This window comes from Amaranthus tricolor, chromosome 1, assembly GCF_026212465.1.
Source record: "Amaranthus tricolor cultivar Red isolate AtriRed21 chromosome 1, ASM2621246v1, whole genome shotgun sequence".
NCBI lineage: Eukaryota > Viridiplantae > Streptophyta > Magnoliopsida > Caryophyllales > Amaranthaceae > Amaranthus > Amaranthus tricolor.
In genome coordinates this window covers 21,536,525-21,552,506 of record NC_080047.1, presented here as the reverse complement: position 1 = coordinate 21,552,506, position 15,982 = coordinate 21,536,525, and the positions used below count along the sequence as shown (strand labels likewise).

General features: G+C 33.6%; 1 protein-coding gene and 1 pseudogene across 1 annotated transcript; one reads left to right on the top strand and one right to left on the bottom strand.

Annotated features, from left to right (window-relative positions):
- The first annotated feature begins 6,203 nt into the window (after nt 1-6,203).
- LOC130807531 (UPF0481 protein At3g47200-like) lies at nt 6,204-9,536 on the top strand. The gene is made up of 3 exons (XM_057672782.1): nt 6,204-6,349; nt 7,183-8,016; nt 9,024-9,536. Exons 2-3 carry the CDS (start codon nt 7,189-7,191, stop codon nt 9,534-9,536), a joined length of 1,341 nt encoding a protein of 446 aa, XP_057528765.1. The 5' UTR covers nt 6,204-6,349; nt 7,183-7,188.
- LOC130807540 (protein LIGHT-DEPENDENT SHORT HYPOCOTYLS 4-like) lies at nt 6,392-6,925 on the bottom strand (annotated as a pseudogene).
- Nucleotides 9,537-15,982: the final 6,446 nt, after the last annotated feature.

Here is a 15,982-nt window from a genome sequence, read left to right as displayed (position 1 = left end):
TACAACAACTGGGGGATTATGAAGTCATAGAATTATTTCTGACACTTGTGCCACAAGTGACCTACATTAATAATCAAATCATAGCTTATCTTCAGCAATTGAAAAACGAACATCAAAGATTATGAAAAGCAGAAAGCTATATTCTTAAGTATGATGCTAGTCACTTATGCTGTATTTTTAAGGGTCATGGGCCAAAATTAAATTTCAATGGGTACACGGTGTTTCGACCTGACTTATCCGAGTACCCAAAATTCGGGTACCCGCATTAATTGGGCCGAGACACGGGCTGTTGGAAAAGGTAAATGACTAACCAGGTAACTGACTTTCCGGGTACTCGCTAATGAACACCCCTAATTTAGGCTATATATGGGTTAATGAAGATTGATAAGAGATGGAATACTCTTTAGGGGGGCTTGAATAGAGAGTATGCTTGTTTAAATTTTTTCTATGGAAGGTAAGCTGAAGAGCTTGGGAGACCTTTCAAAACAGTTTTTTAGAACTGTTTTAGGTCGAATAATAGATCAATGAACTATGTGTGAAAATATAGTTAAAGAAGAATTAGGGATTTTTTAACGAGGTTCAGCTATCAATAGCCTACTCCCTGCCTATGGGATTCAACGCCTTTTATTAGTGAACTTAAGATGACTTAGAAGATCTCTCTATTTTCTCTCACCATGTTCTTTCCCTTGAAAAACGTCTTACAAGTTTCCTTAATAAAAGTACTAATCCCAATCTCACAAAAGAGAAAACAAAATGAATACTTTAAAAAGTATTCCAAGCTTTAGGCGTAGATGATAACTAAAATTCTAACTCTTTTTAACTCTAAATCCTATTACAAATGAAAGAGTTAGATGAACTAAGTTTACAACACTTATTGAATATTAAATCTCAAAGTAAATAGAAAGCTAATTTGTGAGTAGTGTTGCAATTCTTAATCCTTGAATGAAGCTTCTTATATATATGTTACGTCTCAACATAGACCTGCAAACCAAGGAAACTTCATCCTATTATTTCGCGAATCTGGCCAATCTAAATCAGTCCTCAAAACCTTGAGCAACAAGTAAAACTGATGCTCCACTTAAGAATTTTTCAATACACGTTTTTGGTACTATTTTTAGCTATTTGAATTCTTTGATTTGCTGCCACGTTAATACTCATACACGGCATTTAAAATTTTATAATTCAAATAATAACAACAGAAAAACATAAGCCACATAAAGTTCCAAAATTTTAGCTTAATTTGAATTATTTTTCCTATTTTTAAATGAGGTTAAAAATAACTTCATACTTATAAGAAAGCCAATAATTAGTATTAACTTGTTTATCAAACAAATTATTTATTCAAAATACCAAGTAATAAGACATGTAACAACAAATAATTACTTATTAACTAAACGTCTGTTTTAGTAGTCTCTAGCATGAGTGAGTAGTTCCCTTAGGGTTGTGGTTTGGTGAAACCCTAGGTTTGGTACTTGTTCTTCATGTGTTAGGTTAGGGTTGAGGTTGTTGTTGATTGATTGATTGATATTCGATTCGAATCTTATCCTACCACTCTTTAAGAGACATAGGGTGATTATGGTCGTTCGCGTGGCTTATAAGGTCACAAACTTCCCCTCGCTATCTTGAGTGTCTCGATCGATTGCCGTTCAACCTCCCTTGACTTAGCTCTCCATGAGACCATAGAATAGACCTAGGGTGGACCCTTACTACCCCAGTTTTTCTTTTATCGTTTATCCCTAGTTTTGTATTTACTTGTTTATTGCTTTCGTAGTCTAGTCTATACACCCTCTCATCCTCTAAACTCCCTACATCAAGTCCTTAATCCCTCTAGTCTTGTCCTCGTGGTTTGACCCCTGACTTACCTTTACACTAGCTGTAGTTGTATTAAGGTGTTCTATAAATATTATTTGTATAACTTGGTTCTTAGTATTACGACGTGCTAGAAAACGGTTATCATACCTCTAATGCATACATCACATGAAGGATTGTGCTTGTAGTGAAGAGCTAGAAGTCCCTTAACCAGATCTTTACTTACGAACTCATGCATGGTGTGTGTATTGATATGACCAAGCCTTCTATGTCATAGCTTTGGATCATCCGTCATAGCTTTTAAACACTTGCAATTTTGAGCTGCAATTTCATTAGTATTCAAAGCATAAACATTATCATATCTAAGGGCGATAATAAATGTATCTCCGGTGTTAGAATTTTTGACAACACATTTTCTTTATCAAAAATTACTTTATTACCTTTATCGCATAACTGACATACTACTTAGAAACTCATATTTGAGACCATAGTCGGGGTAGACCATGTTAGGTGGTCTTGTCCCTTTAGGAACTCATATTTGCTTTATCTGCTCACGTAATTCAAAAGGAAAGGTGTTCTTGATGATATGGTTATCCTTTCGTTTATAGGGACATGCAAATTTATGATGTCCTTATTTGCAACACGAGGAGCAAATAGGTAAACGTCTATACTTGTATGCGCTTTTAACAAATGTGGTTTGACTCTTTTTTGTAATCACAAGCAAGAGAGAAAATAAGAATAAGAAAGAATTTAGAAAATGTGTGTAGCATCCTTCACCCAAGACCCTCTATTTATACAACTCAAAGCATACCAAAGAGTCAAGCGAAACTAATTACCATTGATCACTAGTGGAAAAAATGTCAAGTGTTGCGTGACATATGCTGCGGTTTGTGTGAGATGCATCATAAAATATATTGAAAAAATAAATAAAAAAAAATAAGGGGTATATGCTGCGGTTCCAAGAAAACCGCAGCATATAACACATTATATGCATTATATGCTGCGATTTTCTTGAAACTGCAACATATACCCCTTACTTAAAAAAATTCAAAAAAAATAAGGGGTATATGCTGCGGTTCCAAGAAAACCGCAGCATATAACACATTATTACTTAGTATATGTTCGTTGTAAAATTAAAAAACCCGCCTCTTCTTCTTCTTCAAGCTTTCTTCTTCATTGAAAAACCCACGACATTGAGACTACTCCCACTGAGTTCCGCCATTGTCTTCAAGCTTTCTAAAATTTTGTCATTCTCTTCAAGCTTTCTTCTTTAACCTAGTATTACTACTCACGCCTCACGATTCACGCCATTGTCTTTAACCTAAACTCCATCATTTTCTTCAAGCTCTTCTTCATCTTCTTCAAGTACAAACCCACGAAATTTTCATCCTAAACCCATGAAATTTCAACCAACCAAACTCCTTCAAGTTATTGTATAAGGTAATTTTATATTTCAATTTCTTCAATATGTACATAATGTTAGGGCTTAGTGTCTTTCAAATGTTTGTGTATTAATGTTGTTGAGTTTTTCCATTGTCGGTTACGTAACTTCATTGTAGAGCGCACCATTATCCTCTTAATTACAAAGTAATTTCTATTTATATATCATGTTTTGTTATATTTTTAAGTAATTTCTTCATTTTATTCATGAAGGTATGTTGTTGTTTTTACGTTTTATATTTATCATAATTTTTATTATTAGTTTGTAAATTAGGGTTAATTAGGGTTGTTTATTGTTATATGAATATTGTTGTTAATATGAATTTTTTAGTTGTCCAAGTTTATGAATGTGATTCTATTTTTATTTTTTTTATATGTTGTTAGTATTAGTTGTTAGTATGAATTTTAATTATGGTTATTAGAATAAACATGATTTGGAAAATTTAAAAAAGTTGTATTATTATTATTAGGGTTAATTCGGGTTAAATCAATGTTGTTATTAGTATATACATATTGTTTGAACAATTTATAGATTGTGTTGCTTAATTAATGTAAATGAGGGTTAAATGAATGATTATTACTTAGTTTTAGGGTTAAGTATTGATGTTAAGAAATGATTATTAATTTTGTTGGCCAAAAAATAGCAGCATTTAAAATAAGCCATCTGCTGCTATCACTTATGCTTGGGGTCAAAACTGTAGCATATGGTGGCAAAAAAAACCGCAGCAAATGAGGTTTTTTCCACTAGTGGATGATCAAGCTTAATGAACATTCATCAATACCATGTTTATTGTGGTATTCAAGAGCATTGTTGCAATCCATTAAACCTTATGTAACATTAGAATAAGGATGAATCAAGAAAGTAATCCAATGCACACTGATCAAAGAAGACGAAAAAGGCACACTATGCCTGGCAGAAGCAAAATCAGAGTTGGCTTTGGTTCCTCCCTCAAGAAAGTCAATTCGGTTTTTCCTGCTGACTCAATTTTCTTGATTTGCCTTTTATCTTTCCCTTTGACCCCTTTTTGGACCTTGCATTTTAATACACTTTGTTCCACTACTATTTGTAGTACATGGTAATATATCTTAGGGATTAATATACACCGAATGTCTAACATATGGTACATTGCTTGGAGAACAAAATGAAAATTAAACGCCCTTTTATATAAACAAGGGAGAAAAGCTTGCAAAATAAAGTTTGTCTCACATTATTTGATAAACAATGTAAAAGTTAAATGCTCCCCTATAAAGAGCAAATTTGTCTCTATTTTAAAAGAAGAGAGAAGAGCTAGCTAGTAATATAATATTTTAATTATACACTTCAACATGTTACTATAAGACAAGAGTTTCTCTAATAAATTTATTGATTTATAATTGATGTCAATTTGACGAGGAATCTTGTTAATTTATTGATAAAATTCTCTATAATCCTGCAATACTGGAAATTAGTTTTCAAACATTTATTTTTTAATAAATTAAATTAGTTATAAATTTGCTAAAATTATTCGAAAAATAATATTTTGATAAAAAAAATTAATCATAAACTTTCTGAAGTTTTGACTTATTTTTAAATAAAAATTAGTTTCAATTTACAACAATTCAGTGAAAAATGGGTTCGGGTTTACAAAAATTGTTCTTCTAAATAGGTTCGTGTTATTAGCCAGATCGATTTCATGCATAATTCGGGTAGGATATGAGTTGGTTCGGTCATTCTTAGATTTCGGTAATCATGGTTAATATTTATATGTCGGTTCTAAAAATCAGTTGTCCTTCAGATTAATTTTCTAATTCACGGTTATCAATCAGTTCGGGTGAAATTCCGGTACTTATAATGTCAGTTTAGTAAACCTAAAAAATATTACATATTTTCAGGTCGAGTAACTTTCTATTCCGGTTTGTGTTTTCAAGGCGTGTCATATTTGATCAGCTCTAGTTGAGACTTACTCTAATACAATGAAGAGGCTCGAATGGCTATATACCCTAGTTATCTTCTATTCAATAGCCTTCCTCTCTTCTTTGTAATTTAGCTTTAGGCCTTCTTATAAAGCCCATAACACATTTGAATGACCCTACGGCAAGAAGACGACGTGCATTCCAAACATAGAGCAAAACAGAAAGTCGTATTTTACCCTGCAACAGGGTGTTCGAAGGAGCACTATAAGTGCTTGAACAATTAACACATCAGTAGCATTTACCGACTTCTTGCATTGAGTGCTAGTTTCTCATTCAAGGCACCTTTCTTCACCATCCTTGCCTCGTTCAAGACATGAACTAAGGCCTTTGTTGATCGCACCTTCTTGCCTTGTTCAAGGCATCTCTTGCCTTGTCCAAGGCACTCCATGAGCACCTCATGAAGTGATCCCAACCTCAACCCGTTAGGTCCCTTTGCACATCCAAGATCATTCTCTAGTTTGCAAGCCATGGAGTCAGCAATGAGATAGATCAAAGCCGGAGATATAATTTAATCATTGGATGTATATAATTTAATCATTGGATGTTAATAGTATTTATTCTGCTGTATTCCATTGTAAGGCTCATAGTAACGAAGTCAATAAAATATATGAACTCTTAGTAGAATTGGAAAATGAATAATTACAGAATTGAAAAGTATTTTGATTACCAATCTGGGTATGAAAAGTGAAAAAAATAGAAAGGGAGAAAGGAATATTAATTAAATCGAGAGAGTAAGAATTGCAAGTCTGTAAATGGATGAAAGTACTGAAAGTTGTGTTATGTTTTGCTATATATGGTAGATGTTCTTAGATTGTGTTCCAAGTAATCAGAAACTCTGAGTAAAAAGGTGAAGGAATGATTCTATCACCAAATCTAGGCATCAGGCTAGGTAACTGTGTCATATTAGTTCCTAGATTGTTTTTCAAGTAATCACAGACATCTCATGTTCAAAGTTCTTTCCATATTTCTATATCTAAATTTCTATTATTTGTTAACTTGCATGAATCCCTACTGCTATATATCATGTATTCTTTCTTGTTCTTATTGTCAGAAATAGGCTTAAGACTCCATCTGCAAACACCCCATCCCGTTGAGATCATTCTTACTACGTCCACAATCTCATTCTCAAGCTCATTTAAGATTGCAGGTTAGTTCGCTTAATCTTCTAGATCCTTATCTGATATATATTTCATGTATTATTATTTGGTGGGATCCTTTTACGTTTCTTCTTCATAGCTAATCCCTCTAGCTTTGGACTGAGAATCTCTAACTTCCCTAAGGTTAAAGCCTTACAGCATGGGCCCCAAACGGGTTCGATCATTTCGGGTTCACAACCATTTTCCTCGAAAGCAACTCTTAACCGTCCGATCAAAGCATCAAGAGATCCCCACGCTTGACGAAGCGGGCACTGGCATGGAGCAGGCGGGTTTGGGTGCCCGTAAAAGGGACAAAGATTGGTATGGACCTCAGTTTTTCCAAACTGGTCTAAATAACGGAGGAATTCAAGGACATGGACCCCACTACAACGGTTAAGAGCAAGTGGTGGGCGATGGTTTTTTAGGTATTGTCCGAAGGTGTTCCAGTCCCGGATGCTGAAACCGAAGGGGAAGAAGGTGAAGGAGAAGAAGAAGATGATGAAGTTGTTATATTAGTATTAGAATTATATATTATTATTATTATTATTATTATTATTATTAGTAGTAGTTGATGAAGAAAAGTTATAATGTTTTATGATGACTATGATGATTATCCATGTTTCTTGTGACTTATTTTATTGACTTATTATTGACTTTTTTTATTGGGTGGTTAATTTGTTTAGTATTAAAATTAGGGTTGTGTTTCGGAAGGAAGAGACTAGAGAGGGAAGGAGATTTTAGATATGTGTTGTGGCTTATTTTGCAAGAGTATCCAGTAGAAATATATTGTTTTGGGGGGGTTTTTTATATGAATATTCTCATTGTTTTCTCTCATGAATGGTAGAAAGAGATGGAAGCAACAAATTCAGAGAAGCAACAAAGCAGAGATGATGTTGCGCTTGAAATCATTGAACATGGACAACATGAAGACCTGACGGCTTCCATAAGAGCGAAACTAGAGGCCATTTCTTATCCATGTAGTATCTTTCATATCCCAATTGAGTTTTTAAACCAAGGTAGAAATGATATTTATCATCCTAAAATGGTGTCAATTGGTCCATTTCATCATGGAAAAACCCATTTACTACACATGGAACACCACAAGTGGGACTATCTAAATGCCCTTTTAAGTAGACAACTTACATTAGACTCCACCTTAGATAAATGTGTTCAAGATTTGAAGATATTAGAGCCCAAAATTAGAGCATGCTATCAAGGCAACCTTCGTTTTCAAACTGACGAGTTTATAAAAGTAATTCTTGTCGATGCTTGTTTCATCATTGAGCTGTTTTTAAGGTATAGTATTAGGGGTTTAAGGAGAAGAGACGATCCACTGTTTAGATCACCCCAAAAGTTCCATATTTTGAGGAATGACTTGAGTTTGTTAGAAAACCAAATCCCATTTTTTGTTCTTCAAAGGATTTATTGCCTTGTCCCACTTCCAAAAGAATGGGAAAGATTATCGGTTTCTGAGCTTAGTTTAAAGTTTTTTAAGCCTATGATTCCCACAGATGTACAACTCATACTAGAGAAGTACAGCTTTGAAGGAAGTAGCCATTTGCTTGATTTGATATGGAAGTCTTACCTCCATTCTTTCTCCAAAATCCCCATGAGTGACGGCTCTGGCTCAGGAAGAAATCTGTTCAGCGCATCAAAACTAAAAGAACTACAAATCAAGGTAAGTCTTCGGAGTTATTTTGAAAATATTTGTTGGCCGTTATATGTTGGCTTTTTAATTGGCTTGATCACCACATCATAAGATAACAAACAAACTTTTTACATTGTGACTAGGGTTGTTCAATGGGCCGGGCTTTAAGTAATATGGGTCGGGATGAATAAGGGCCCATTAAACTTAATATGGGCTTCTAATGGGCTAGGCTTCGAAAGCCTAGCCCAATCTGACTCATTTTTTTATTAAAAATTATTTTAATCCCCATTTATCAACTTATTCTTTTAAATTATCATTTATAATAATAAAATTGAAAAAATATTAGTACTCCCCATTGACATTGCCATGTATAATATATTAATTATGCAATTTACAAACGCATGTTTTTGACCCTTATTGAGACTTTTTATAATCCGCTGCATTTTAATTATAGTAGAGACTGTTTTTGGCTCGATCCTTACAAAGCCCTTTTAAAATGGGTTGGATAAGGGCTTAAAGCCCGGCCCATGAAACACCCCTAATTATGACCAACCAATCAGTCAAAAGTTTATGTCAATTAAAACTTTTGCCAAAAACTTAATTAACATTCTCTCCGTTCCTTAAAAAAATGGTCATTTTGAATTGTTTTATTTGTTGTTCTTATTAATAATTTTGGACAACATGACCTTATCCATCCTCATTTTAATAATGCTTCCGGTTCTATATAAATTCCACAACCTTAATTTTATCATTTTTAATAATTTTTTAACATTTTAACCCACAAATTTTTGCCCTATTCTTTTAATATTTTTTAATGATTATAGTGCCAACTTTTTCTTTATCAAATTTATTAATCATTAAAATAATATGGGAATATTTTAAAAAATTTTATTTTTCTTAATTTCCGTGAATATATCCTTTATGTCAACAATTTTAAGAACCGAAGAGAATAGTTATAATAGATAGGAGTAAAAAGCATTTTCACATAAGGAATAAAATTGAATACTAATTTCATGAGTATGAATAATTTGATATAGATAAAAGCAACAGAAGCAGAGAGTATTTTGGATGTAAAATTCATAAAAGGAGTACTTATCATCCCGAGTTTGAATATTCACAATTATATGGAGGCTTTATTTGGAAACTTCATAGCAATGGAGCATTACCATGTTGGGAAGATGAAACATATCAGTTCCTATGTGTTCCTAATGAAAGGCCTCATTGAGTCCGAAAAGGATGTCAATCTATTTTTTAAACGAGGAGTTTTCATAAACTACATCGGGCAGAAAGAAGATATAGTTAATATGTACAAGAATTTGTGCCAACATATTGACTTGGACAGGTTCTATTATGAGGGGATGTGGGAACAACTAATGGGATATACAACAACAAGGTGGGATGTTTTACAATATAACTTAATTTGCAACTTTTTGAAAACCCAACGTGGAGTTTTTAAAGTTACATTCAAAGTTCTAATATTAATTTTTTTATTGATTGGGATTACTGTTATTGTACTTGTTCTTTTTATTACTCGTCATCATCGATGGTAATTCCTCAATAATTTTAAAGATGTTAATTGATTTTATAGGAATTTTACATTGTTGAAAGTATTTATGGTGTTCAAACAAATTTATGAATTAGATCTGACTCATTAGTACGAGTGACATCAATGATATATGGCTTATGGTCTAGTTTTTTGAGGGAATAGATTTTTTTAAATATATATGACATTTTACATTTTGTATTTTAATAATATAATATTTTTAAGAAGAACAACAAGTACGAATATATTATCGTGATGTATGAATATGATGAAAAGGAAGTGGAGATTATGTGGCTTATGAATGTTGATGGATACAAAAACTATTCTTTCCATGTTTGCAATTAATATGGGAGAGATAGTGTATAACATTAAAAATTTAAGAATATAGAATTGTAATGAAAGGTTAACGCAGGGGAGGTTCTCAATATGTTCAACATGTTTGACTGCACAGGGCCTAAAAAAGTTAGGGACATTAATATAAGTTTAAGTAGTATATGTTAAGTGTTTAAAGTTATAAAGTTATAAGAAAAACATCATATGTTTGAGGTGATGTCTAAGACACCCAATAATGACACAACCATCACCAACGCTAGAGAACACTAGAGAGGGAAGGAAAGTTCAAACAACTTCTTTCAAAAGAAAGGAAGACATGAATGTATGTCGAAGCAATACAATTAACTTTGTCAAAATTTTTCTGTTCACCATTAGTCTTTTTAAGGTTGTTGAAAAGTGTATTGAATATGGCTTCTCTTGTGGCAATGATAGCACACCAACTTTAGCCTCACATCCCACTGTTACCCTCTTGACTCGGGTTTTCTTTTTAATACCCTATTTTGATTTATTTTCCTCAAACTTAACAACTTTCATAGATGGTACCCATCACCATAGCTACTACAACTAGTAGCTTTCTCTAATTTGTCAATTATTAATAGCAAAGTAACTATCACTAGTCTTGGCATTTCTACCATTTCTTATTAAACTCTTTTTCTCTCTTTTAAACTCCATTCTGATCTCCTCATATCTTATATTCACACTACGTTTCTTTCCCCAAAGGTTTTTAACAGACCTCAATGGCCTCAATAATTCCTCCAAACACATATCTACCATATTTTCTACAACACTCATAGCTTTTTTTTTTTTACTAAAAATGCCTTTACAAATAATCTATGCCCTGATACCAATAGAAAGGGAAGGATCTTGGACTCTCCAATGGTGATAAGAGGTGTAGAAGGATGAAGAAAAGTATACTATGGACTCATACATAAGAAAAAATATCAATGGTTTGATGCAAAAACACACACAATATAAATGGACTCTATGAACACCTCTTCTTAATGTGCTCGTTTTCGATCACGTTTACGACTCCGTTTTAGTGTCGAATCTCGTGTTTTTCAATTGATATTATGTGCATAACACCCTCAGAATAGGTCGAACTTTTGAAAACACCTTTAATGAAAAACATGAGCCAAAACCTACTCATGGGAGTGTTACCGCCACATCTATTTCTAATAAAATAAATGTAAGGCTTAACGACTAAGAAATAACTTAGTAACTTTAAATCCAACAAAGGTTCTTACAATACAAGAGAAAACTGAAACACAATCTATGTCCATATAAAATTTAAACAACTTAAGGTAAAATTTAAACTGAAATACCACTCTAACAAAAGCTATGTTTCTAGGTGATCCTCACTCCACGAATCCCACGTAATCAATAACCTGCAACATAAGAATGAAAGAAAAACAAGGAAAAAACTCCCAAAATCATGAAATTGAGTAATTCCAACTCCATCCCGTAAGACGATTAAGTTTGAAAATGATTTTAAGAAAATACAATATAATCAAATTGGAAATAATTTTAGAAAATAACATATAGCTGAGTTTAATAGAAAACAATTTGAGAAAATAATATATATAATATCACATAAACCAATTTATTAAATTGACAATTAATAATGACAAACACATAATCAATTTTTAATTTAAGGGAACGAAAACGCCAGTAGGCCGAGGCTTTACCCCTATACCTACTTCATCAAGAGGTCGTCACCCCAAATAATTCAAGGCCAGTAGAGTAGTCTCAGGGACCCTAATATGCACACCCCTTCTACTTGGATCACAACAAATAGAAAGAAGACCAAACATCGTATCAAGTATCAGAAATAATAATACATGTCGGCAGCTATACTAACCAAACAGGGCAACCTATTCATCACCCTTATACTTGGATCACAACAAATATAAGAGCTTCATTTCCCTCGTGTTACACTTTACGTGATTTAATATATTTTAATAATTAGTCGTGTGCACACAAACATATAATCAAACATACATTTTACATTTTATTTTATGATCATAGATTTTCCCAAGAAAAATATATCTCAAGAATATCCAACTGAAATCTCATTTTCTAAATCACCATTCTAACATCAATTGGTGGCAATAGGAATTAATATCATAAATATTTCTCTTCCAAATAAATTGTATCAAATTTCATTATCAAAATAATAATATAAATTTTATCGAAATAATAATTATAAATTCAACTTTGACAAAAATAATAATAAATATAATTTGAGAATATATAAGACATAACATCATATAAAATAATGTCATATAAAATCATGCATCCTATTAAACACATCAATTATCACTTAGCACATAATACTAACGGGATAGTCCTAATTAGATGGACATTGAGAATTACCTTGTCACGCGATCCTAGACAACGTACGCTCCTAATAATCTCTGCCTACGTATTCGCTGTCTTTAATATCGAAATCTTAAGCTTGCGTTTTCTTGACTGAATTTTAAGCAATTGGAAGATGGAGGAAGAGTTTGTAGGAGAGAAAGGAAGTATGAGTAATAATGTGAATGAAATTAAGGGTGATTGGTTTAATTTATAATAGGTAAGTGAGCTTAGTTATAAGATTTAGAGGGAGAAGTGGGAAGTTATTGTTAATGGGGAGTTATTTTTTCTTTTTCTTTTTTTTTTTTTAAATTTCTGAAATTTATTTATTTATTTGTTATTATTATTATTATTATTATTTTAAAAAAAACGGATGTTACATACACTCCCCCTTAAAACAAAAGTTCGTCCTCGAACTTAAATTTAACTACTGAAGTTTTAAAAGAATATTGAACGGTTTGATAGACTCGCATCACCCCTTATTTAAAAAGTTTCGTCCTCGAAACTCAACGTACCTGTTCGAAAAGTTCGGGGTATCGCTTTCTCATGTGAACTTCGGTTTCCCATGTGGCTTCTTCGGTTTGTTGGTTCGTCCATAATATCTTGACCAACTTAATTTCCTTGTTCCGGGTACATCTTGTTTTGGTATCAAGGATTTTTATTGGTTTTTCTTCAAAGGTAAGGGTTTCATCAAGTTCAATGGTTTCAGGTTGTATGATATGGGAAGGGTTATGGACATATTTTCGGAGTTGGGATACATGGAAAACATTGTGGACTTTAGCTAGGTTCATAGGTAGGGCTAATCTATAGGCTACTTCCCCAATTTGTTCCAATACTTCATAAGGACCTATAAAACGAGGACTCAATTTACCCTTCTTACCAAATCTCATGACACCCTTGGTTGGTGACACTTTGAGCAAAACTTTTTCACCTACTTCTGACGATCTTGCGCTCCCCTCATACGTTCTTGAATCATCCTTACCTTCTTTGTAGTCTCCTAAATCATATCCGGTCCTAATCCCATCGACTCATTAACATCATTCCAACATATAGGACTCCTACACTTTCTCCCATATAGGGCTTCGTAAGGAGCCATTCCTATGCTAGAATGAAAACTATTATTGTAAGAAAACTCTACATACATCAAATTATCCTCCCAAGATCCACCAAAATTCATAACACATGCTCTTAACAAATCCTCAAGAGTCTGAATCGTTCTCTCTGTTTGACCATCTGTTGCTGGATGAAATGCAGTACTGAACTTTAGTATTGTGCCCACTGCTTCTTGTATCATCTTCCGAAATTTGGACAGAAATCTCGAATCTCTATCCGATACAATGTCCTTAGGCACACCATGCAATCTCACTACCTCTTGAAAATACGCGTCTGCCATCTGTTGCATTGTCCAAGTATTCTTCATAGCTATAAACGTTGCTGTTTTTGTTAATCGATCCACTATCACCCATATGGCATTCTTCCCTGTTTTTGACTTTGGCAATCCTACTACAAAGTCCATTGAAATTGACTCCCATTTCCATCCAGGTACTTCTAATGGTTGCAATTTTCCCCTAGGCTTCATATGTTGAATTTTCACCTTCTGACACGTTAGACACTTCGCCACAAAGCCTGCAACTTCACGCTTCATGTTGGGCCACCAAAAGTTCTTCTTAAGATTCTTGTACATCTTATCACCACCAGGATGTATTGAGTATAGGGAATTATGGGCTTCAGTCATAATCCTAGTCTTAAGCTCCTCATCATGCGGTATGCACCATCTTCCTTTATACTTTATTACACCATTTTCATCACTTTCGAACTCAGGTGCTTGACCATCTTCCTTCAACTTCTTCAATTTAGTTAGCCAGTTATCCGTAACTTGCCTCACCCTAATTTCCTCAAAAATATCGGATTCAATTGTCATTCCATTCAATTGAGTACCCACATATCCATACTCTACCACTTCTAAGTTCATCCTACGAATCTCTTCACACAACTCATCTGCTAAAATTAATGCATTTATTGTATGACTGGACTTCACAATACTTCAAATCCAAATCATAATCCTTAATGAGTTCTAACCATCGTCTTTGTCTCATATTCAACTCCTTTTGAGTGTACAAGAACCTCAAACTCTTGTGATCAGTATAAATCTTGCACTTTACTCCAAATAAATAATGTCTCCAAATTTTCAACGCAAAGACTACACCTCCCAATTCTAAGTCATGTGTGGGAGTAATTCTTCTCATGCGGCTTAAGTTGTCGTGAAGCATATGCTACTACTTTCCCATCTTGCATCAACACACAACCTAGTCCATTCTTAGATGCATCTGTATAAACTTTATATTCTCCACTTTCATTCAGTAAGGTCAACATAGGAGCAGAGGTAAGCCTTGATTTCAACTCTTGGAATGCCGCTCCAAACTTCTCATCCCATTGAAACTTAGTGGTCTTCTTCATCAAATTAGTGATAGTTTGAGTGATTCTCGAGAAATTTTTCACAAATCTCCTATAGTATCCGGCTAGACCTAAGAAACTTCTCACTTCTATCACATTAGTAGGTGTAGGCCAGTTCATTATTGCTTGAACCTTTGAGGGATCTACCATTACTCCATCCTTTGTAATTACATCCCCAAAAATGCTACTTTTTCTAACCAGAATTCACATTTTGAAAACTTGGCATTTAACTTATTCTCTCTTGAAATCTTTAAAACTTTCCTCAAATGAGCCTCATGCTCTTCTCGATTCATAGAGTATACTAAAATATCATCAATAAAAACAACTACAAACTTATCCAAATAAGGCTGAAAAGTCCTATTCATAAGGTCCATAAAGACAGCAGACGCATTAGTGAGTCCAAAGGGCATGACTGTGAACTCATAATGACCATACCTCGTTCGAAAAGCTTTTTTGGCTATATCCTCTTCTGCAATTCGTAATTAATGGTAACCTGATCTCAAATCAATCTTTGAAAATACTCCTGCACCCCTAAGTTGATCGAATAGATCCTCAATTCTAGGAAGTGGATACTTATTCTTCACCGTCACACTATTTAAATCCCTATAATCAATACATAGTCTAAATGTTCCATCTTTCTTCCTAACAAATAGTACTGGGGCTCCCTAAGGTGATACACTTGGTCTTATATATCTTTTATCCAACAAATCCTCAAGTTGTACTTTCAACTCTTGCAACTCGGCAGGTGTCATCCTATAAGGTGTCTTTGAAATGGGTCATGTTCCCGGAACTAAGTCAATCTTGAAGTCTAATTCTCTTATAGGTGGCATCTCTGGAATCTCATCTAAGAACACATCAACAAACTCCTTAACTACATGTATCTCTCCTAACTCGTCCTCTTTCATGCTCGTGTCCTTTACATGGCACAAATATACGGGGTAGCCTTTCCTAAGATGGGTTTGGAGATTTAGGGCGGAGATAAGCTTGGTCTTTGGTGGTTCGAAAGCAGTTTCTTGGAAGGTTAGTTAATATCCCTTAGGGCCTCCAAAGGTTAATCTTTGTTTAGCACAACGGATTTTAGCCTGATACTTCTTTAACCAATCCATCCCCAAAAACGAAATCGAGGCAACTAAAAAAAAAACAAAAGACAACAAAAATATAATTAAAAGAAACCACTACTACTAAGTACTTAAAAGTACTTCAAAACAATAAATCCATTGGTCCCCACCCTCATAATTTATTTTATTTTTTGTAACTTACTTAAATTATTTAAAATAATTTTTTACCGTGTACCATATAACCTATTTTTAA

Coding starts and splice junctions, on each gene's coding strand:
- LOC130807531 (XM_057672782.1), top strand. CDS start 7,189: ATGGAAGCAACAAATTCAGAGAAGCAACAAAGCAGAGATGATGTTGCG. Junction 8,017..9,023: donor TAAAAGAACTACAAATCAAG/GTAAGTCTTCGG, acceptor AATTTGATATAG/ATAAAAGCAACAGAAGCAGA.